General features: G+C 39.3%; 1 protein-coding gene across 3 annotated transcripts in view; it reads left to right on the forward strand.

Annotated features, from left to right (window-relative positions):
• Positions 1-23,589, forward strand: part of evlb (Enah/Vasp-like b) — a 56,455-nt gene that overhangs the window by 26,946 nt on the left and 5,920 nt on the right. For 2 of the 3 annotated variants that reach the window (XM_057822395.1, XM_057822392.1), the window contains exons 2-9: positions 9,515-9,683; positions 9,754-9,931; positions 13,287-13,353; positions 17,528-17,598; positions 17,670-17,902; positions 22,668-22,786; positions 22,972-23,011; positions 23,098-23,149. In XM_057822395.1, coding sequence (XP_057678378.1) covers positions 9,515-9,683; positions 9,754-9,931; positions 13,287-13,353; positions 17,528-17,598; positions 17,670-17,902; positions 22,668-22,786; positions 22,972-23,011; positions 23,098-23,149 — 929 coding nt within the window. The remainder of the gene's footprint in view (positions 1-9,514; positions 9,684-9,753; positions 9,932-13,286; positions 13,354-17,527; positions 17,599-17,669; positions 17,903-22,667; positions 22,787-22,971; positions 23,012-23,097; positions 23,150-23,589) is intronic. The other variant, XM_057822394.1, reaches the window with a different exon arrangement.

Here is a 23,589-nt window from a genome sequence, read left to right on the forward strand (position 1 = left end):
TTTAATGGTGTTGACTTTGGTTTGTGATGCATGCTTTTATTTTCGCGTAGCAAACGTACAGCAGGTAGTACTTCAGCACACGAATAAGAGTGCATGCACACACGAAGAAGAACGTATTTGCGCACATGAAGAAGAGCACATGCACACACACGAGGAAGAGCCATATCCTCCCACAAAGAAGTGAGAGGGGAAAGAGTTGCAAGCCTGCGCACACATTTGTTGCTTGTGAAGCATCCACAGAGGCAACACCTGTATATTACACCTTTTGTATTGTTTATGGTGTTTTCATTTGTGGTCGAATACTTGGGGCGAGTTGATGTGACTGTTTTTGATGATGTGCGGACGAAAACTGATACATGCTAATAATTTGTGTGGATTCTTATTGCTGTATCAGCAGCTACTTATATAACTTTGGGCATATAATATTTAATCTGTGTTTGCATTTTGAATACTATGTGACCGCATCGTTTTTTCCAAAACAAAAGATATTTTGGAAACATCTCATTCTGCTAAATTATAAAGATAATCAGTCTGCTTTAATCAATAATGACAAAGTCAGAAAGTATTTAGTTTTTTTCACCGTTTTTTTTTTATTTTTTTAAAGATAATTTAAATAAATGAATTAATAATTCTAAATGGGAAAAAAACGATGTTTACAGCTTTTTTAATTGAAAAAAAAATTTTTTTTTTAAATAAAAAAATACCAATAAAAGAGTGTTTCCAATCAACAAGAGGCTCAATGAAGAATATTTGTTGATTAATTTGATAATCGATTAACTGTCGATTAGTCATTTTTCGGACTATAAATCGCACCTGAGTATAAGTCGCACCAGCCATTAAATGCCCAACGAAGAGGAAAAAAACATGTATAAGTCGCACCGGAGTATAAGTCGCATTTTTGGGGAAAATTTACTTGATAAAATCCAACACATAGAATAGATATGTCATCTTGAAAGGAAATTTAAAATAAAAATACAATAGAGAACAACATTCTGAATAAGTGTACAGTATTATGTTGTTACGTGATGCAGGAACAATGTGGCCAGTATGTTAATGTAACATTGCTATTAAGAGTTATTCAATAACTATAGCACCAAGAACATGCTAAGAAGTTTACCAAACCATCAGTGTCACTCCAAAACACCAAAATAACATGTGAAATGATATAATAATGTGTTAATAATTTCATACATAAGTCGCTCAAGAGTATAAGTCGCACCCCCAGCCAAACTATGGCAAAAAAACTGCGACTTATAGTCCGAAAAATACGGTAATTATGGCTGCTGTAGTTTCCAACACAAAAGCAGACATCTCAATTTTTGAGAGACAGAAAGAACCCAAAGTGGTATTTGGTATGTGGCAATATGGATTTTGCCATGTGGCACTTTTTTTTGCCATTTGGCAAAATGGATTTTACCATGTGGCATTTTTTTGCCATGTGGCAAAATGGATTTTGCCACGTGGCATTTTTTTGCCACATGTGTCTATTAATTATGGCTGCTGTAGTTTCCAACACAAAAGCAGACATCTAAGCGAGAACCAAAAGTGGTATTTGGTATGTAGCAAAATGGATTTTGCCATTCGGCATTTTTTTTACCATGTGACTTTTTTTTTTTGCCACATGTCAAAATCCATTTTGAAACGTGGCAAAATCCATTTTGCTACATTGCAAAAAAATGCCTCATGGCGTAAAAATTTCGCATGTCAAAATCCATTTTGAAACGTGGCAAAATCCATTTTGCTACATTGCAAAAAAAATGCCACACGGAGTAAAAATTCCGCATGTCAAAATCCATTTTGCCACATGGCAAAAAAAAAAAAAACATGCCACTTGGCAAAAAAAAAAAAATTGCCACATGGCAAAATCAATTTTGTCACATGGCAAATACCACTTTCCGTTCTCGGCCCTGCTGAAGACAATTTTTGTTGAATAAAGCACGATGAGTTTTTTTTTTTTAATTACTAATTTCTAATAATTTCTGTTTAGGATATTCGAAGTAAATTGAGTATTTAGAAGGCTAGTTTCAAAAAATCAAACTTTTAAAGAGGTCCAACATTGTCCTTAACTCATTTGCTTACGCTGATGGTGATCGACGTCCAATCCATTTGAATTGGATGGAATGGCAGCGATCTAAAATATGATTACTCACTGCCAGTGCTCCCAGTTAGAGTTTATGTAGAACTGACCTAGCATGGTTATAAATGTTTAAGCCATCAGCTGTTCTCTCCTCCTCTGCTTCATGCAGCTTTCATCGTGTTAAGCAGAGGATGCCCACATATAGTCTAAGTCTGCACACGCAAGATTTTGTTCGGACAAAAACACCAAACAGTTTGTGTTGATTGTTGGATTTGGATGTTGGCGCCAAGCAGCTGCTGAACTCCACAAAGCCGCCTTCTGTTAGCTCGTCCTTTAGTTACTTCGCGATAGAGGGTGCTTAATCAGCAACTGGACAAAACACACAAATTGATTTCTGTTTAGAAGTCTCAATGGACCGCGGTTTGACTGCGTATGATGTCAAAGTCAAACTACGACAAAAGTTTGAGAAGAAGGAATTAAATCCAGTACACTCAAGTTGGGCTGCCACGATTAAATGATTTAATGGATTTTTGAATTTATTAACAAATATTTTGATGGTTGATTAGTTTTTCTAAATTGCTTTGGAACGTTTCTCAGATAAGACTTGCAATTCAGATAACTACTTGTTAAATCCTCACAACATCGCATCACTAGTGCACATCAAAAAAGCAGTTTGTCATTCCTTTGAGCAAGTTGCAGATGTTTTTGTGCATCCATGCAGAGTTGCATCTGCCCTGATGGTCAAAATGGATGATCATGGGTCTCTATTGAATAGTGTCACCACCCACATCATCTAGTAATTACTTCATTGCATAAGCCTTTGCATGCAAAATGGATGAACATGTCAGAATATGTCAACATGTGTGTGCTTATTTCTGAGCATTTTCATTACTTATTTTACGTAACTTATTTTAACCTGCCAAAATTTGTAATAGTTTAGGACAATGTGAGTTTCCACCACGCCAACATAACGATTTTTTCTCCACATGGAGATGGCAAGTGTATGATCGCTAACCCCACAATCAGATGACCGAAAAGTATCAGGGATTAATCGACTATCGAAATACTAATGAGGTGGAAAATTATCGAATCTATGACAAAAATGAAGTCACAAAATTGGAAAAATGCCATTATTTTATAATTGAATTCTTCTAGTTATCTTACATTAAAGCAAAACTAGGTATCTTTTCAACCATTATAAAATAGTTTTATAACATTTGTGATGAAACACTGCCGGCCAAAAGTAGTGCCACCCTTGCAATTCTGTCAGATCATGCTCAATTTCTTCCAGAAAATGATTGCAATTACAAATGTATTGGTACAGTTATCACAAAAATGAGTACACCCCTCGCATTTCTGCAAAGTTTTTAAGTATATCTTTTAGGGCTGTCAAAATTATCGCGTTAACGGGCGGTAATTAATTATTTTAATTAATCACGTTAAAATATTTGACGCAATTAACGCACATGTCCCGCTCAGACAGATTTAAATGTTAGTAGAGTGAAATGCCCACTTGTTAATTGTGTTTTATGGAGTTTTGGCGCCCTCTGCTGGCGCTTGGGTGCGACTGATTTTATAGGCTTCAGCACCCATGAGCATTGAGTAAGTAATTATTGACATCAACAATGGCGGGCTACTAGTTTATTTTTTGATTGAAAATTTTACAAATTTTATTAAAACGAAAACATTAAGAGGGGTTTTAATATAAAATTTCTCTAACTTGTACTAACATTTTTCTATTAAGAACTACAAGTCTTTCTATCCATGGATCGCTTTAACAGAATGTTAATGATGTTAATGCCATCTTGTTGATTTATTGTTATAATAAACAAATAGTCCTTATGTACCGTATGTTGAATGTATATATCCATGTTGTGTCTTATCTTTCCATTCCAACAATAATTTACAGAAAAATATGGCATATTTTATAGATGGTTTGAATTGCGATTAATTGCGAATAATTACGATTAGTTAATTTTTAAGCTGTAATTAACTCGATTAAAAATTTCAATCGTTTGACAGCCCTAATATATCTATATCTATCTATCTATCTATACACACATATATATATATATATATATATTTTAAAAAAGGCATGTCCGATATTTTTTTGCCGATTCCGATACTTTGAAAATGACGTGATCGGACCCGATCGATCGGCATCTCGATCGGGACATCTTTACAAAACACTACCGCTTTTGCCCACCGGAGTCGCTAAAATCGACTAAAACTGAAACTGAAAACATTTACGAGCGCAGTGTCATAATGTTCATGGAAGTCAAAACCTCATCACAGCCGCATCTTTATTTTGACAAGTTGCATCGTGTATCAGTTTGCTTAAAACGCACACAAATTGCATAAGACGCAGGCAAACACACTTCTAGGCGCGACCATGCGTTTAATTTATTTTCTTTAACTTGTCGACTCGCTTCAACTTTAAGCGCCACTATTCAGCAACTGGCAGAAAATAAAGTCGGCGAGTCCCAGCGGCATTGAAAGCGGCATGAATAAATGAGGCTCCTGTGCTAAAAGAGAAGCGGGGAAGGCGGGCCGAATGGAGGAAACGGAAACACACACATGTACGCCAGCAGAGTAACGTGCAGTTTGGATGAAATATGAATAGTTTCTCCACAAGACATGAATAAGTCACTCACGCACACACTTTAAATGTCAGCCGGGATGCCGCAGTGAATTCTGACAGAAATCTCAGGCAGCCGCTCATGCGAAGAAGCGCGGAGTTATTAATAACATGACTTTTACTAGCACGTTTTGTATGTTTGGCCTCGACTCACTGCCTAGCAAAAAGTCAACATTGGAAGACCAAGAATGAAATTCTGTGCATATGGGAAAAAATATAGCCTGATTGCAATTAGGGGGCTTGTCCAGGATCTGCTGATGTTCCTAATGAGACAGCGCGTGTAAATGTGCACGTGCGCGTGAGTGGCCTCCAGTGTTGTGTCTGGCTGCTTTGTCCATCTGACTGCATTTATCTCAGCACACTGTGGCGCCCTTTGTCGCCCCACTTTACTCCTACTGTAATCACACACATACACACACAAAGGCCATGTGTTCCGCAGACAAAAGACACACGTGCTAAAGGGAAAAGGGGTTAATTATATTAAATGGAAAACGAAAACGAAAAACACGGCAAGGAGCCGAGAAAGAGTTTTGACTTGCAAATGAGAAGAAGATGTCCCATCTGTGTCTTTGCGTCTCTGCCGAGCTAAAATTAGACTGTCGACCCTGGAGGCAAAAGACAAAAAAGCTGCGTCAGAAGACGGGAAGGTAGTTTGAATAGTGAGGGAGTGAAAGTGCAGTGAAAGGAATTCTTTTATTAAGCACAACACACTTGGTAAGCGTGTCTGCCTCACAGTTCTGAGGTATTGGGTTTGAATTAGGGCTGTCAAACGATTAAAATTTTTAATCGAGTTGATTACAGCTTAAAAATTAATTAATCGTAATGAATCGAAATTCAAACTATCTATAAAATATGCCGTATTTTTCTGTAAATTATTGTTGGAATGGAAAGATAAGACACAAGATGAATATATACATTCAACATACGGTACATAAGTACTGTATTTGTTTATTATAACAATAAATCAACAAGATGGCATTAACATTATTAACATTCTGTTAAAGCGATCCATGGATAGAAAGACTTGTAGTTCTTAAAAGATAAATGTTAGTACAAGTCATAGAAATTTTATATTAAAAGCCCTCTTAATGTTTTCGTTTTAATAAAATTTGTAAAATTTTCAATCAAAAACTGAACTAGTAGCCTGCCATTGTTGATGTCAATAATTAGACAATGCTCATGCGTGCTGAAGCCCATAAAATCAGTCGCACCCAAGCGCCAGCAGAGGGCGACAAAACTCCAAAAAACACAAGTAACAAGTTGGCATTGCACTGTGCTGTCATTTTAATCTGTTTGAGCGGGGCGTTAATTGCGTCAAATATTTTAACGTGATTAATTTTAAAAAATTAATTACCGCCCGTTAACGCGATAATTTTGACAGCCCTAGTTTGAATCTCTATGTCTATTGGACGTAGTGTGCTGTTGGTGGCAAATGAGTTAAGATTTCTTATGTTAAGCGCGTTGGACTGCCCGCTAATGTTATGACTGTATCTATACCTATGTATTTATAGGGGGCCTATCGCCGTCAAAGCTGACCGAGTGGAAACACAGACAAAGAGCTTTTTACGTTGAAAATTCTTGTGAATAAATGCTTAAATCCTGAATTCTTCATAGATGTGGACGTAAAACTGTCTCGATTCTTGGTTAAAGGATAAAAAAAGGGGCAGTTAGTATTTATTTTACGTACATATGTCAAATGTGCTGCTAGTCTTTAAGCCACTGTGGCGTCGCCTTATCACCACAAAGAACTTTTTACGTTGAAATTCTTGTGAATAAATGCATAAATCCCTGAATTCTTTATAGATATGGACGTAAAACAGTCTCAATTCTTGGTTAAAAGCAAAAAACTGGGCAGTTAGCATTTATTTTACGTAAACATGTCGAATGTGCTGCTAGTCTTTAAGCCACTGAGGCGCCGCCTTATCACCACAAAGCACTTTTACGTTGAAATTCCTGTGAATAAATGCTTGAATCCCTGAATTCTTCATAGATGTGGACGCAAAACAGTCTAAATTCTTTGTTAAAAGAGCAAAGAACCAGGCAGTTAGCATTTATTTTAGGTAAATATGTCGAATGTGCTGCTAGTCTTTAAGCTACTGTGGCACCGTTTTATCAGCAGAAAGAGCTTCTTACACTTAAATTCTTGTGAATAAATGCTTAAATCCTTGAATTCTTTATAGATATGGACATAAAACAGTCTCGATACTTGGTTAAAAGCAAAAAAAACGGGCAGTTAGCATTTATTTTACGTAGCTATGTCGAATGTGCTGCTAGTCTTTAAGCCACAGTGGCGCCCAGGGCCGGCCCAGGCTATTTGGGGGCCCTAAGCAAAATAATGCAAAGGGGCCCATATTTTTTGGCCCACCATTTTGTCACAGTATACTGTGAAACTCATACATGCAATACAACCCATACGTCCATATTTTGTATATTAATCAGATTTTGTTGCACTGCATACTTCAAACTTCTCACCCCAAATGATTGTCAGTACTTACAGTAGATAGCGCCAAACCTTTTTCTAAAAGAGGAAAGAAAGAAGTTAAGGAAGAACTTTTATTTTTTTTTAAGCTTGTAATCAAGTATCAAAACTCACAAAAGTCAAATAAAGCAAACTGTAGTAAACAAAATAGAATATAAATTAAACAATTGCCAGATTGGGGGGCCCCCTAGTGGTCAGGGGCCCTAAGCAGCTGCATAGTCTGCGCGTAGGCTGGACCGGCCCTGGTGGCGCCGCCTTATCACCACAAAGAGCTTTTTACGTTGAAATTCTTGTTAATAAATGCTTAAATCCCTGAATTCTTTATAGATATGGATGTAAAACAGTCTCGATTCTTGGTTAAAAGCAAAAAAACGGGCAGTTAGCATTTATTTTACGTAAATATGTCGAATGTGCTGCTAGTCTTTAAGCCACTGTGGCGCCGCCTTATCACCACGAAGAGCTTTTTACGTTGAAAATTCTTGTGAATAAATGCTTAAATCCCTGAATTATTTATGGATATGGACGTAAAACAGTCTCGATTTTTGGTTAAAAGCAAAGAAACGGGCAGTTAGCATTTAATTTACGTAAACATGTCGAATGTGCTTCTAGTCTTTAACTGTGGTGCCGCCTTATCACCACAGAGAGTATGAGGTATATAACGAGTGTATAATTTATTATTTTTCAATCATTTATTGCTCATTTAATTTTTGCACCATGAATGCAAATGATCTGCTCACAGAAGAAATCCAAGCATCTTAGTTTGGAGATAACTGCTGTGCTAAGCTGTGACTAGCCTTTGTACAAAGGCAGAACATTCACTTTGAAGGCAAGATGCATATTGGCCCAAAACCGATAATGAAAAACCAATGTCGATATTGTCCGATATCATCATTAACGATATCGGCCGATATTATCCGGTACGCGATAATATCGGACAACTCTAGTTAATGTTTTTTTTTTAAACTTTCAATAGGGAAACATGTTTTTTTTAACAAGAAACTGCAATTTGTGGAGTAAATACGATGGGGCTTTGTTGTGGTGGATACAGATCTAACAAGCTCACTTCCTGTTAATTTGGGGGACACGCCCTGTTGTTTTGGGGACATTGGGGGACACGTCCTGTTGATAGCAGGTCACTTCCTGTTGATTTGGGGACATTTGGGGGGACACATTCTGTTAATATCAGGGCACTTCCTGTTGATTTGGGGACCTTTTGGGGACACGTCCTGTTGCATGGCTGTCAATGGCATAGACTTACATGGGTGACAGTTAAATATCAATGGGCTCTAGTGGTAAGTTTTTAGTCAGGTTTTTCTGCCATTGAAAACCAATAGGAAATTTGGGCGTACAGGGCCGTCAATGGAATGGACGTGCATGGCTGTCAATGGAATCGACTTACTTGGGCGCCAATTGAATGTTAATGGGCTGTCATGGTAAATGGTCAGAAATCACTACCACTGAAAATGGTCAAAACAAACAAAACAAAACAATCACTTCCATTGAAAATGAATAGGAAATTTGGACGTACATGGCTGTCAATGGTATGGGATGGTTTCTGGTGAATTTTGGGGGAACCTTAAGTTTTTGGCAAATTCTGTGTACAACTATTATGCTCCTTAACGTCCAGTAATTTTTTATGTGTAAATTATGTGATCTAGTCGAAAATTGGAGGACAAATAGTGTTTTGAATTTAAAAAAAAAAAAAAAAAATTCCCGAAAAACCTGTGATTAGGGGCAAACGGAAAATTTTGGAGGATCGTTCGAAAACTCCCTGTGTTGCGTGAAAATTCCGGTCTTTTTGATATCTGGACGGTGACTGTTGGTCAAATGGTTTGGGCTGTGCGGCGCGCCAAAGAAACGCCATTCAAAAAAAAAAAGAGGAATTTTATTATATGGGCCTTTGCCATGAAAAGCCCCATCTAATTTACTCATTTACTGCCATTGACGGTCATAGACATCAAATTGATTGCAATGAGTTACATTCATAATTTACCTGATAAAGGTACAACTTTACCTCGTTCTTGATGCACATGCCCATTATTAACTTTATAAAGTCCGTTTTTTTTGTCTCGTGATAAATACCTCATTTTGCACTGCAACCAGGAGATAATAAGCAGAGCACAGCCTAAACACAGGAAGCCGACCACCCACCGCTCTCTAAAGGAGGCTAATGGTGATGTTTTCTGCTCGTTAAATGAAAGTTGCATAGTGGGCAGACTCCAAACAAGCACGTTTTTGTTCATTAAGAGCTTCCTGTTCAGGTGCAAGCAGCGTGTGCGAGATGAAATGTTCTGATGGGTTTGTGGTTTCGTCCCCACAGCGAGCAGAGCATCTGCCAGGCGAGGGCCTCGGTCATGGTCTACGACGACACCAGCAAGAAGTGGGTGCCCATCAAACCGGGTCAGCAGGGCTTCAGTCGCATCAATATCTACCACAATACACCCAGCAACACCTTCAGGGTGGTGGGCGTCAAGCTGCAAGACCAGCAGGTGTGTCTTCTTATCATGTGGCTTCATTCTCATGTTCACACGTCTAACTTGTTTCCTCCTGCATGCAAAGGTGGTTATCAACTACTCCATCGTGAAGGGGCTGAAGTACAACCAGGCCACGCCAACCTTCCACCAATGGAGGGACGCCAGGCAGGTGTACGGCCTCAATTTTGCCAGCAAGGAGGAGGCTACCACCTTTTCCAACGCTATGCTCTTCGCTCTTAGTGTACTCAGCGCCCAGGACGGAGGTGAGTTGCACCCAATATGTATGTACATTGTAGTACCTCGAGATACGAAAGCTTCAGTACACCAAACATTTGTTTTTCAAAACTTTTTTGGCTTAATATTACGAAAAATTATTCACCACATTGTGAAAGAATATTTCATTCATGCTTATAAAACACATAACTGCTGTGAAACTATATTGATTTGTTAGACTGTATTCATCTATGGGGCAAATAAGTATTTAGTCAACCACTAATTGTGCAAGTTCTCCCACTTTAAAATATTAGAGATGCCTGTAGTTGTCAACATGGGAAAACCTCAACCATGAGAGACAAAATGTGGGGGAAAAAAAAAAAACAGAAAATCACATTGTTTGATTTTTAAATAATTTATTTGCAAATCATGGTGGAAAATAAGTATTTGGTCAATACCAAAAGTTCATCTCAATACGTTGTTATGTACCCTTTGTTGGCAATAACAGAGGCCAAATGTTTTCTGTAACTCTTCACCAGCTTTTCACACACTGTTGCTGGTATTTTGGCCCATTCCTCCATGCAGATCTCCTCTAGAGCAGTGATGTTTTGGGGCTGTCGTTGGACAACACGGACTTTCAACTCCCTCCTCACGCCGTGGCGTCAAAATGATAACAAGAACGGTGAGCAAAAATCCCAGAACCACTCGGGGGGACCTAGTGAATGACTTACAGAGAGCTGGGACCACAGTAACAAAGGCTACTATCAGTAACACAATGCGCCGCCAGGGACTCAAATCCTGCACTGCCAGATGTGTCCCCCTGCTGAAGAAAGTACACGTCCAGGCCCGTCTGCAGTTCGCAACAGAGCATTTGGATGATCCAGAAGAGGACTGGGACAATGTGTTATGGTCAGATGAAACCAAAATACAACTTCTTGGTTGAAACACAGGTTCTCGTGTTTGGAGGAAAAAGAATACTGAATTGCACCATACCCACTGTGAAGCATGGGGGTGGAAACATCATGCTTTGGGGCTGTTTTTCTGCAAAGGGACCAGGACGACTGATCTGTGTAAAGGAAAGAATGAATGGGGCCATGTATCGAGAGATTTTGAGTGAAAATCTCCTTCCATCAGCAAGGGCATTGAAGATGAGATGTGGCTGGCCCTTTCAGCATGACAATAATCCCAAACACAGAGCCAGGGCAACAAAGGAGTGGCTTGGTAAGAAGCATTTCAAGGTCCCGGAGTGGCCTAGTTAGTCTCCAGATCTCAACTCCATAGAAAATCTGTGAAGGGAGTTGAAAGTCTGTGTTGCCCTTGCCTATCAACCAGGTGATAGGCAAGGAAACTATAAAACCACATGTGCACTACCAAATTCCGCAATCAGCTCTTCGGCACAGTCCAGAACAAATGGCGGGACATCTTGTCTTGCAATCCGCAACCGAGAAGTGAACATTCAGCACTCACATGAGGGTGAGGATGGCAAAATCCTTAACTCTCATTGCCTTGACAACAGTAACGCCAATAACAGACAATAATCCTAAACAACGCCAAACACACCCTTCTTCCGGACCACAGCCCGCCTCACCAGAGCCTTCAAAAGACTGAATTTTTGAATAATCGTTATCATTTTACTTGGAAATCTTTCGTTGACTTTTGATATAGTGACCCTGGATCCAGTTTGCCGCCTCGCCTGGGTCTGTCTGCGTCAGAGGCGTCGCATCCCATTAGGCAAACTAGGCAATTGCCTAGGGCCCCCAGCCAGCAGGGGCTCCCAGAGGGCCACCAGATTTAGCACACGCAGCTTTACTGCACTGTGTCAGCGACGATTCCGTTATCAATCCCAAACAGCACTACCCAATGTCAAATAGATTATACATGTTTAAGAAAGTCCAATCAGCTAATAGTACCACATAATTGTTTAAAGAGTGACTCACCAATTACTCTCTGGTAAGTCCTTGCCGAGTTGTTTTATGTTGATTTTCACAGGCCACCTCATTAATCATGTGACTACTTAAAGAAATGGTGATTTTTTTCCCAAAAAGTCTATTAATGGGTCTATCGTATTCCTGGTCGAATACTCTATGAGAAAAATATAACATATAGGCATATAAAATAATCATAAACGATTTTATTAGCAATTTTGATACTCTTTTTAGCAAGGTTCCTTGGGTATGCGTACGTTCCCATAGCAACCAGTCCTGGTATTGTCCTACGTCACAAGCGCTGCATATTCTGGGAGCGAGAATAGGCGTAAGGTGCGCATTTCGAGCAGAGGACGGCCACCTGTTAAAATGTGTGCATCCATGAACGAATGTAAGTATATGCATACGGGTCAGCCACTTTTATGGTCAAGATGACCACATGTGCACGCAGCGCGCACTCGCACCCCCCCACTTTTGTGTTCATTATACTGTACGAGTATGTATGTGTGTGACGTGACTCAGAAAGGCCCCATGTTGCTTGTTGCCTGGGGCCCCCGGGGACCCTTGCTACACCTCTGGTCTGCGTTGTATGGTCGCTGTCGACCTGAATAAATTGTCAGCTTGTGTTTTGAAGCGTTTTTCCAGCTTTCAATATTGAGTTTGTACAAGGTTTTAAGAGTAAGGTGAACGTGCAAAGTTTGGCCTTTTGGCAGGGTTGTCGGGGTTCCGCCGGCCCGGGCCGTTAGAATTGTGCTTGCACGGTTATGGCGGTTCGGCCAGCATGATTCCGGAAATCTGGCTGAAAGGTCAGATTCCTTCAATTCATACATCAATTCTATGACACTTGCGTCATTCACTGTCCTGCAAATGGGAAATGAAATTAACAACTGTAAAAGGTAAACACGATAAAACCTACCGAGGTGGTACTTGATTAAAAAAGGTGTCGTTTGATTAATGGTTTGAAAAGTTAAAACTGAGCTGAGATCTAATCTGATGGACTTTGTGCAAAGTCACCATAGTTTCACTTGTAATGGAAACACAACTCCTGGGCGCTCACTGCACTTCTGCTGCCTTGGAGGTTTGCGTTACATGACAGCTGATCTGTGGCTAGTAACGAGTGGGGGGAGGAAGGTTACGTATTGTAATGTTGGGTTGTCGGGTCAGGTGAGGCGATGATGGAGGAGGAAGAGGAGGAGGACGAAGGGCTAGCCCAGGCGAATTATGGTAGGCAGAAGTGAGCGGTTTTGTCAGTGCTTGTGTGTTTGCTACGGTCGCTTCTTCTTCTTCGCCATGTCATGTAGGTGATGTCTTCTATTTCACATCGTGTGTTTTATGTATTGTCTGAAGATGATTCATTCATTGACTGCCATTGATGTGGTTGGACGTACAATCCGTCCAGTCTGTCGTGTCAATGGGTTAAAACATTGAAGCAAAAAAATTGTTTATTATAAATAACTGATATCCGTCATTTCTCACTCAGGTCCAGCTGTGCAGCGTCAAGTCCAAAATGGACCAAGCTCAGAAGAGATCGAAGCCCAGAGAGCAAGGTGTGTCATTAAAAAAAAAAAAAAAAAAGAACTATATACTGTTAATTAGAGTTGTCCGATAATATTTTAACCGATATCCCGATGTTTTCCAACTCCAAAAATCCGATACCGATATCAAACCGACACCGATATGTGCAGTCATGGACTTAACATAAAATGAGCTAAAATGTTGGTCAATAAACTAGAAACTGCAATTTCGGGAAAAATTACTTCTGGTCTTTGCCATGTGGAGATACAGATCTTAGCCCCGCCCAGGGCTATCAATAGAATGGACAAACATGCCTGTCAATGGCATTAAACAAAGTAAATGCCATTAGAAATGAATGGGAAATTTGGACGTCCATGGCCGTCAATGGCAGCACCCTCCATAAGCGTCAATAGAATTAAGGAGGTTCGGGGGAGATGTCCTATTGATATCTTGTCGTTTCCTGTTGATTTTGAGACATTATTTATATTTGCCATTGAAAATGAATGGGAACATTTTTGGACGTCCATGGCAATCAATGGCATCCACTTACATAGGCGTCAATGGAAAGCAATTACATTGGCATCAATACAATGGAGAAACATGCCCGTCAATGGCATTAAACAAAGTTAATGCCATGAGAAATGAATATGAAATTTGGACGTTCATGGCCGTCAATAAATTAAAGAAATAGTTCACAATTAAATCTGATTTACACTAGTTACCCCAATGTGCCACCAGGAGGTGACAAAGTATTACAAATAAGGGCAGGCAATCCTAGAGTCCAGATAATGAAAAATGAGTGGCAATTCCCAAGATTCATTTTGCTGCTTTTGCTGGGCTTTTGCACATGATAAATCATGTTTTATTACTTTTCTTAGTGACTACTTCTTTCTGGTAGGGTAGCAGTTAGATGTGCTGAGTTTATAATTTGTTATTTTTCATTTATTGTTCATTTTATTTGTGCACAGCTGTGACCAGTCCATGTACAAAGGCTGCAGGCTTGTTCATTAACTTTTAAGCCAACATGCGTATACAAAACCGTTGACGATATTTTCGGGCTATTATTTTAAATGCTTTTATCGGCCAATATTAGCGTTCACCCGTCAATATCGAACAACTGTACTCTTAAGTGGTATTTTGACGAAAAAGGGTCTTAAATTTTTGAGTCACTCGCTAAATTTCTTAGTGTTTTATGTCATTTCAATAGGAAAATTGTTTTAAATTTAACTCCTAAGTGAAGATACCACTGTATTGTTGTTTTTCTCTGCTACAAAAACCAATAGTATCACTGAAGGGGAAAAAATCTGCCAAATCCTCTTTGCTGCTCCCTACGATGATGTAACCCTTTTCCAAAAAAAGGCTCCGCCCACTGAAATTAAGACAAACCTTTGACCACAAAATCTCCTCGCCCACCCAAATAACAATCATTTCATGTCATGTGTGTTTACACATCACGTTTTATTACCAAATCATCTGCCACATACGCCACGTTATCATAAAAATAAAGAACGTGACAACAAACAAATGGAATGTACAATATTTGGTTGTAACATTCAGTTTTGCTCTTTAGTATATATTTCAACCAAACAAAAATGGAATGATCCCCAAAAGCGGCAGGTGAACTCTGAGTGAACCCAAAGACGAGAGCAGCAGTGGTGAGGATTTGTCAGCCATTCATGTATGCTTATGTGTGTTAGTGTAGCGTCTAACTGCATGTCAAACATGTGAACTTAAGCTCTCGGGTATGAAGACAGCATTTACCGGTATTATTGGTCTTACTAAATTTGAACAAGAGAACAAAAATCAGAGAGTATTTAAATGAGAATGTTTTATTCTTTATTTAAAAAAATAAAAATATTACATTTTTATCAAAGGAATATTCTTTTTTTTTTTTTTTTTTTTCAAATGTTTGAGGTAAAATACATTTTAAAATACTAAATAAGTATACCGTATTTTCACACTTTTTTTCGTAGTTTGACTGGGTCTGCGACTTATACTCAAGTGCGACTTACAGTCATGTGAAAAAATTAGGACACCCTAGGTAAGCCTGTGTGTTTGTAACATATTTGGTCATATGGATATTTAATATAAATTTTAACTTGACTTAATCTTGAGGGATTCAAGTAATAGAACTAAACAATTAAAACAGATTTTTTTTTTCTATCTTTCTGTAAAATTTTAAATATTTTAAATAAAATGCTATTTCTTTTGAGGAATACATTAAGACACCCCCACATTCAATCCCACTTAAAATGGCTAAAATCACACACCGGGGTATCACATCAGGTGCACATGATTAGAACATCATTACCGAGTGTTTTGAAGGAAGCTTGCCTTATTTGAACCTCACATTTAAGTTTGGCATGCCCCTGACTGTTGAAGTGAGAGAAAACACCATGGTGAGATCAGATAAGCTGTTTTAGGCCTTCAGAAAAAAGATTGCAGATGCTTATGAGTCTGAAAAAGGAATTCAAAAGATCTCAAAAGAATAAAAAATGGGGAGTTCCGCTCTCCTGAAATAGTCTAAAAGTAGAGGATATTCAAAACAACTGCCAACATGCCCAGGTCTGGCCGTCCAAGCAAGCTCACCCCAAGAGCAGACCGCAAGATGCTAAAAGAAGTCACCAAAAAGCCTAAAATGTCATCACGGGCCCTACAAAAGGCTCTTGCTACTGTTGATGTGAAAGAGCATGCCTCTGCAATCAGAAAGAGACTTCACAAGTTTACCCTTCATGGAATGTGTGCAAGGAGGAAACCTTTGCTCTCTAAGAACATGAACGCCAGACTGACGTTTGCCAGAGTGAATGTAGACAAAGACCAGGACTTGATGAACAGACAGATGAATCTAAAATTGAGTTATTTGGACACCAGAACAGAGGACATGTTTGACCCAATGCAGCATTCCTGGAAAAGAACCTCATACCAACTGTGAAGCAAGGAGGTGGAAGTGTCCTGGTTTGGGAATGCTTTGCTACAGTAGGACCTGGTCAGCTCACCTTCTTAGAATCCACCATGAATTATATCGTGTATCAGAGGGTGCTTGAAGAACATGTGAGATCATCTGTGGAAAAAATTCAAGCTGAAGCAAAACTGGACCCTGCAACATGACAATGACCCAAAACATACCAGCAAATCCACCAAGGACTGGCTGAAAAGCAAGAAATGGAGAGTCCTGGAATGGCCCAGATCTTAATCCCATTGAGATACTGTGGGGTGACTTGAAACTGGCTTTACATGCAAGAAACCCCCCAAACATCTCACAGCTGGAAGTATTCTGTGTTTATGAGTGGAGCAAATGTTCTTCAGACTGATGTCAAAGACTGGTAGATGGCTACAAAAAGCGTCTCACTGAAGTTATTTAAGCCAAAGGGGGTAACACTAGCTATTAGGTAGTAGGGTGTCCTAACTTTTTCCTCAGTTAGAATATGCATTTTTGTTGATCTATTTGGTTTAATGAGTAAAACAATGTTAATTTTTGTTGTTAACTTGCAATTAAATTACTTTCTATTCCAGAGATAAAAAAAAAATAAAAAAAATTCAGACATTGATATGTGAACATTTCTTCATAAAGAACTGAATATTTCATGGGGTGTCCTAATTTTTTCACATGACTTTTTACATGTTCTTTTTTCACTTAGCCTGTTTTTCTCCATTTTACTATTATTACTTAAAAGTATAATGCTTGTTCATGGTTTTTTGATCAATTAAAAAAATTGACCCCATAAAACGCGACTTATACTCCAGTGCGACTTATATTTGATTTTTTCTTCTTCATTTTGCATTCTTTAGCTGGCGCGACTAATACCCAGGTAGAATTTATAGTCGAAATTATAGATTCATAGTCATAAAATAAAATAAAAGAGAGGCTTTAACTGTTATTTATTTATTTAAAATACATATATATTTTTAAAGTTCATATTTACGATCAAGAATCTCCCCAAAAAAGTACAAAAAATTCTAAGTCAACAATGTCTCCAAATAATGAACCAAAAACAAATTTTATTAATTCGATAATCCATTAGTTGTTGATTAGTCGATTAATCGTTGAAGCATGAAATTTTAGAACACATCACATATGATCCTATTTCACGTTAGCGAAATTTGAGCTAAAATGGGATGCTTTACTATAAGCAGATATGAACCATGATGATAATGTAAATGTTAATATTAACTCAGACATATTTACAATGTCTGTGTGTGTTCCAGGCAAATGATGGAACAGCAGCAGCAACAGATGCAGGCCCACATGGAGCGGGAGCGACGCTCCTCCAACTCAGGTTGGATGTCGCACAATGATGATGTCATATTAGCCCAAAGCGACCGCTGCTAACTACTCCCCTCCATCCAGGTTCTCCTTTCCAAGGCCACCCTGCTGTGCTGTCGGTGGCACCCCCGGTCGTACCTCCACCCGCGTGCATGGCGGCGGGACCTCCGCCTCCGCCGCCACCCCCGGGTCCTCCTCCGCCCACTGCCGGGGCCACACCCCTGCCTCCACCACTGCCCATCCATGGAGACGAACTGCCAGCGCAGACGGGGCTCGCCGCCATGCTAGCTGGAGCCAAGCTACGACGTGTGCAAAGAGTGAGGAGCACCAGTTTTAATAGATTGACATAATTAATTAACAATGATAGACATGTAATTGATTTACAGTGGGGCAAAAAAGTATTTAGTCAACCACCAATTGTGCAAGTTTTCCTACTTGAAAAGATTAGAGAGGCCTGTAATTGTCAACATGGGTAAACCTCAACCATGAGAGACCGAATGTAAAAAAAACCAACAGAAAATCACATTGTTTGATTTTTAAAGAATTTTTTTTCCAAATTAGAGTGGAAAATAAGTATTTGGTCACCTACAAACAAGCAAGATTTCTGGCTGTCAAGGAGGTCTAACTTCTTCTAACAAGGGCTAACGAGGCTCCACTTGTTACCTGTATTAATGGCACCTGTTTAACTCATTATCGGTACGGTTGTTCCGATCATGTTTTTTTGCTCCCGATCCAAACCCGATCGTTTTAGTTTGAGTATCTGCCGATCCCGATATTTCCCGATCCGATTGCTTTTTTTGCTCCCGATTCAATTCCAATCATTCCCGATAATTTTTCCCGATCATATACATTTTGGCAATGCATTAAGAAAAAAATTAATAAAACTCGGACGAATATATACATTCAACATAAATCAAATCAAATCAAATCAAATTTATTTATATAGCCCTTTACAAAACCCGAAAGGTCCCCAAAGTGCTTTACAACAAAGACAAACATGGCACATAGTAAATAAAAGGCAGGAAAGTGTTATAAAATGACATTAGGAAGAAAAGAAAAGAAAAAAAACGAACCATCGAATCACGATTAGTCAGACACCAAACAAAACAATAAAACAGATAAAATCCGAAAACATTAAAAACCCTAAAGAAATAAAACCAGGCTAAACTAATCTTGGGGAAAGGCGAGTCTAAAAAGGTGTGTCTTTAAATGAGATTTAAAAAGGCCCAAATTTGTAGTGGTGCGGATTTCCGGGGGAAGACTATTCCATAACCTGGGTGCAGACACCGCAAAAGATCGGTCTCCCCACTGTTTGAGTTTGGACCTTGGGACTTGCAAATGAAGTTGGCCGGTAGAGCGAAGACTCCTGCCAGAGTTACGGATGGTTAAAATTTCTGATAAGTAAGAAGGAGCCTGGCCATTAATAGAATTAAAAACAAACAGTAAAAGTTTAAAATCAATTCTAAAATGGACTGGAAGCCAGTGGAGCGATGATAGCACGGGGGTAATATGTTCACGTCTAGGTGTATCTGTTAAAAATCGAGCAGCAGCATTTTGAACAAGTTGGAGACGAGAAACTGAGGATTTGGGAAGACCAACATAAAGAGCGTTGCGGTAATCCAGCCTTGAGCTTATAAAAGCGTGAATTGCTTTTTCCAAGTCGTGGCGAGTAAGAAAAGGCTTCACTTTGGCCAGGAGACGGAGCTGGAAAAAACTTGCTCTTACAACAGAACTAATCTGTTTTTCAAAGTTGAGCCTGCAATCGAATATCACTCCGAGATTTTTAACATGTGTTTTAAAAAAGGGAGCCAGAGTGCCAGGGTTGGGCTCAAGGGCATTTAACATAGAAGGTGTGCCAAAAGTAATATATTCAGTTTTGCTTTCGTTACATACATACATACAGTACATAAGTACTTTATTTGTTTATTATGACAATAAATCCCCAAGATGGCATTTACATTATTAACATTCTTTCTGTGAGAGGGATCCATGGATAGAAAGACTTGTGACTTTGTATATTGTGACTAAATATTGCCATCTAGTGAATTTGTTGAGCTTTCAGTAAATGATACTGTAGCCATGGCCAAATGCATGATGGGAAGTGGAACCATGACTGTGCGTAGTGCTACCAATTGATATATCTTCTCTGCGTTGGGAAATAACTTAAGGTGTTAAGAAAAAGATCAATTGCTACCTTGCTTCCCCACATTGCTTCCCATGATATTTCTAATCATAGGGAGAGGGATTGTAAGGCTTTAGCCAATTGAAAAAAGGCTCCAAAGGCTGCCAAAATTCACTCTACTCACTATACGCTCCCTTTTATCTCCCTATATAGGTAAAACGGCGCCATTACAGATAGAGTGCGACAATGCGTGAGTGGGTCGTACAGCGCATGCATTAATTGCGTTAAATATTTTAACGTGATACATTATTTAAAAAATTAATTACCGCCGTTATCGGGATAAATTTGCTAAACCTACCTTAAGCCTAAACTAAAGACTCTGGATGAGGGTAACATATTATGTTTGTAACGTTAAATACAATTAGAAAACGATTTAATTAAAAAATATATATATATTAAAAAAAGGCATGGCCGATATTGTTATGAACGGCAAGCCGTTGATGTGGATCCCAAACACAGACCAGAAGATCAGGTAGAGTGAATGCTTGTATTTATTAAGTACAACAAAGGGAGCACGCTGGAAAACGCGAGTGTAACAAATTACAACTAAGGGAGCACGCTGGAAAACGCGAATGTAACAAATTACAACTAAGAGGGCACGCTGGAAAACGCGAGTGTAACAAATTACAACTAAGAGGGCACGCTGGAAAACGCGAGTGTAACAAATTACAACTAAGAGAGCCTGAAGAAAGGCGCGAATATAACAGAGTACAAAATCCTAACTACAAAGTCCAAAAGAGCACAAACATAAAAATGATCAAACCAGACCACGACCGTAGAATGTCGGGAAGCACGAAGAACGACGATGAGAACACAGCGGTAAGCAAGGCAGGTAGCAAGCAATAGTCCGACACTAGCAGATGGTGACAGGCTTCCTTAAATATTGAGCTTTCCCCATCAAGCACAGGTGTGTTGTGTTACCCTGCCAGTCTGGTTCAATCAGGAGCTGAATAAAGAAAAAAGAGCTGAGAACACACAAACATGACAGATATTTTTTTGCCGATTCCGATACTTTGAAAATGACGTGATCGGACCCGATCGATCAATCGGGACATCTCTAATTATCGGTATAAAAGACACCTGTCCACAATGTCAGTCAGTCAGTCACACTCCAAACTCCACTATGGCCAAGATCAAAGAGCTGTCGAAGGACAGCAGAGACAAAATTGTAGACCTGCACCAGTCTGGGAAGACTGAATCTGCAATCGGTAAAACGCTTGGTGTAAAGAAATCAACTGTGGGAGCAATTATGAGAAAATGGAAGACATACAAGACCACTGATAATCTCCCTCGATCTTGGGCTCCATGCAAGATCTCACCCCGTAACGTCAAAATGATAACAAGAACGGTGACACCCCCACCCCCATTCTCCTCTTTCACTGGCCAATAGGCCCCCACATGGTGTAAACCGGAAATACATCTCGCTGACGATAGCACCAGCATATTAGTAACTAGTTTAGATGTTCAATGTACTTCTAGTTGTTGTTTGTGTATGTGTTTCTTTTCCTTCTTCTCTTGCATTTCTTTTCTTCTGTCCCCCCATAATCCCTTCCTGTTCGCTGCTTTGTCATAATGAAAAGGTATTTTGAATGATCACAATGGGAGTATGTCAGACTCTCAATGTGAAACATTAAAACTGTTCAGAATCTGGGCACTTAGACTTCCATTCTCTGTGTCAAACAGCTGAACAGGACAGGTTTAAAAAAAAAAAAAAAAAAAAAAAAAAAAAAAAAAAAAAAGAACGGTGAGCAAAAATCCCAGAACCACACGGGGGGACCTAGTGGATGACCTACAGAGAGTTGGGACCACAGTAACAAAGGCTACTATCAGTAACACAATGCGCCGCAAGGGACTCAAATCCTGCACTGCCAGACGTGTCCCCATGCTGAAGCCAGTACACGTCCAGGTCCGTCTGCGGTTCGCTAGAGAGCATTTGGATGATCCAGAAAAGGACTGGGAGAATGTGATATGGTCAGATGAAACCAAAATAGAACTTTTTGGTACAAACACAGGTTCTCGTGTTTGGAGGAGAAAGAATACTGAATTACATCCGAAGAAGATCATACCCACTGTGAAGCATGGAGGCGGAAACATCATGCTTTGAGGCTGTTTTTCTGCAAAGGGACCAGGACGACTGATCTGTGAAAAGGAAAGGCTGAATGGGGCCATGTATCGAGAGATTTTGAGTGAAAATCTCCTTCCATCAGCAAGGGCATTGAAGATGAGACGTGGCTGGGTCTTTCAGCATGACAATGATCCCAAACACACAGCCAGAGCAACAAAATAGTGGCTTCTTAAGAAGCATTTCAAGGTCCTGGAGTGGCCTAGCCAGTCTCCAGATCTCAACCCCATAGAAAATCTGTGGAGGGAGTTGAAAGTCCGTGTTGCCCAACGACAGCCCCAAAATATCATTGCTGAAGAGGAGATCTGCATGGAGGAATGGGCCAAAATACCAGCAACAGTGTGTGAAAAGCTTGTGAAGAGTTACAGAAAACGTTTGGCCTCCGTTGTTGCCAACAAAGGGTACATAACAACGTATTGAGATGAACTTTTGGTATTGACCAAATACTTATTTTCCACCATGATTTGCAAATAAATTCTTTAAAAATCAAACAATGTGATTTACTGGGTTGTTTTTCCACATTCTGTCTCTCATGGTTGAGGTTTACCCATGTTGACAATTACAGGCCTCTCTAATATTTTCAAGTGGGAGAACTTGCACAATTAGTGGTTGACTAAATACTTATTTGCCCCACAGTAAATGATTTAAACTGGGAGGACTGGTTGTGAACGGTCATGTTTCATTCATGTTCATTCGCCCCTCCCAGTCAAAATGAATTGGACGTCTAGCACCGTTAATGGCAGCCAATGTTTTCACAATCCCACTGTACTCTCATCAGCCTGAGGAGAACTCATCCAACTCTTCCAATTCATCCAACGCCAAAAACAATGAGGTGAACAGAACCAGCGGGGGCAACGGAGGACTAATGGAGGAGATGAATGCTCTTTTGGCCCGAAGGTCAGACACAACAACTTTTCTTCATTTGTCGTTACTGTTCTTTTGTTTTGAAAATCATATGTCAGATTACTCCTGTCTAAAACGGGTTAAGGTTAGGGGTTAGGTATTGTTATTTTATTCACATTTAAAAAAAAAAAAATTCAATATGCTGACTTTCCTAACATGGCGCCTTCTCTTGCTCCCAGAAGAAAAGCAGCTTCAGAAAAGCCAGATGACAACCAAAATGTGAGTGCCCCGTCTATGCTTCTAATAATAAATATAGAGTAAATATACATGTATAAATAAACAACTATGTGTGTGTCTCACATCAGGACGACCCAAATTCTTCCTCGCCCGGCACCCGGGGAGGTCAGAACGCCACAGGTACGTATTTGTCACATGCTTTAAACTGTTGTTTTCATTTGTATTACCACCATATCAGGGGAACCTTAAAGGGTATTACAACACCTGGGGAAATGCTAATATTCCATCATTTATCCATAAACGCATGCATTTTGTGTAATTTATAAGGAATTTATGAATGCTTATAACTAGAGATGTCCCGATCGATCGGCATCACGTCATTTTCAAAGTATCGGAATCGGCGAAAAAATATCGGCCATGCCTTTTTTTAATTTTTTTTTTTTTTTTTTTTAAATAAATCGTTTTCTAATTGTATTTAACGTTACAGACATAATATGTTACACTCATCCAGAGTCTTTAGTTTAGGCTTAAGGTAGGGTTATCAAATTTATCCCATTAACGGTGGTAATTAATTTTTTTTAAAAATGTATCACGTTAAAATAGTTAATGCAATTAATGCA

Source organism: Corythoichthys intestinalis, chromosome 19, assembly GCF_030265065.1.
Source record: "Corythoichthys intestinalis isolate RoL2023-P3 chromosome 19, ASM3026506v1, whole genome shotgun sequence".
In the NCBI taxonomy this organism is placed as follows: Eukaryota; Metazoa; Chordata; class Actinopteri; order Syngnathiformes; family Syngnathidae; genus Corythoichthys; species Corythoichthys intestinalis.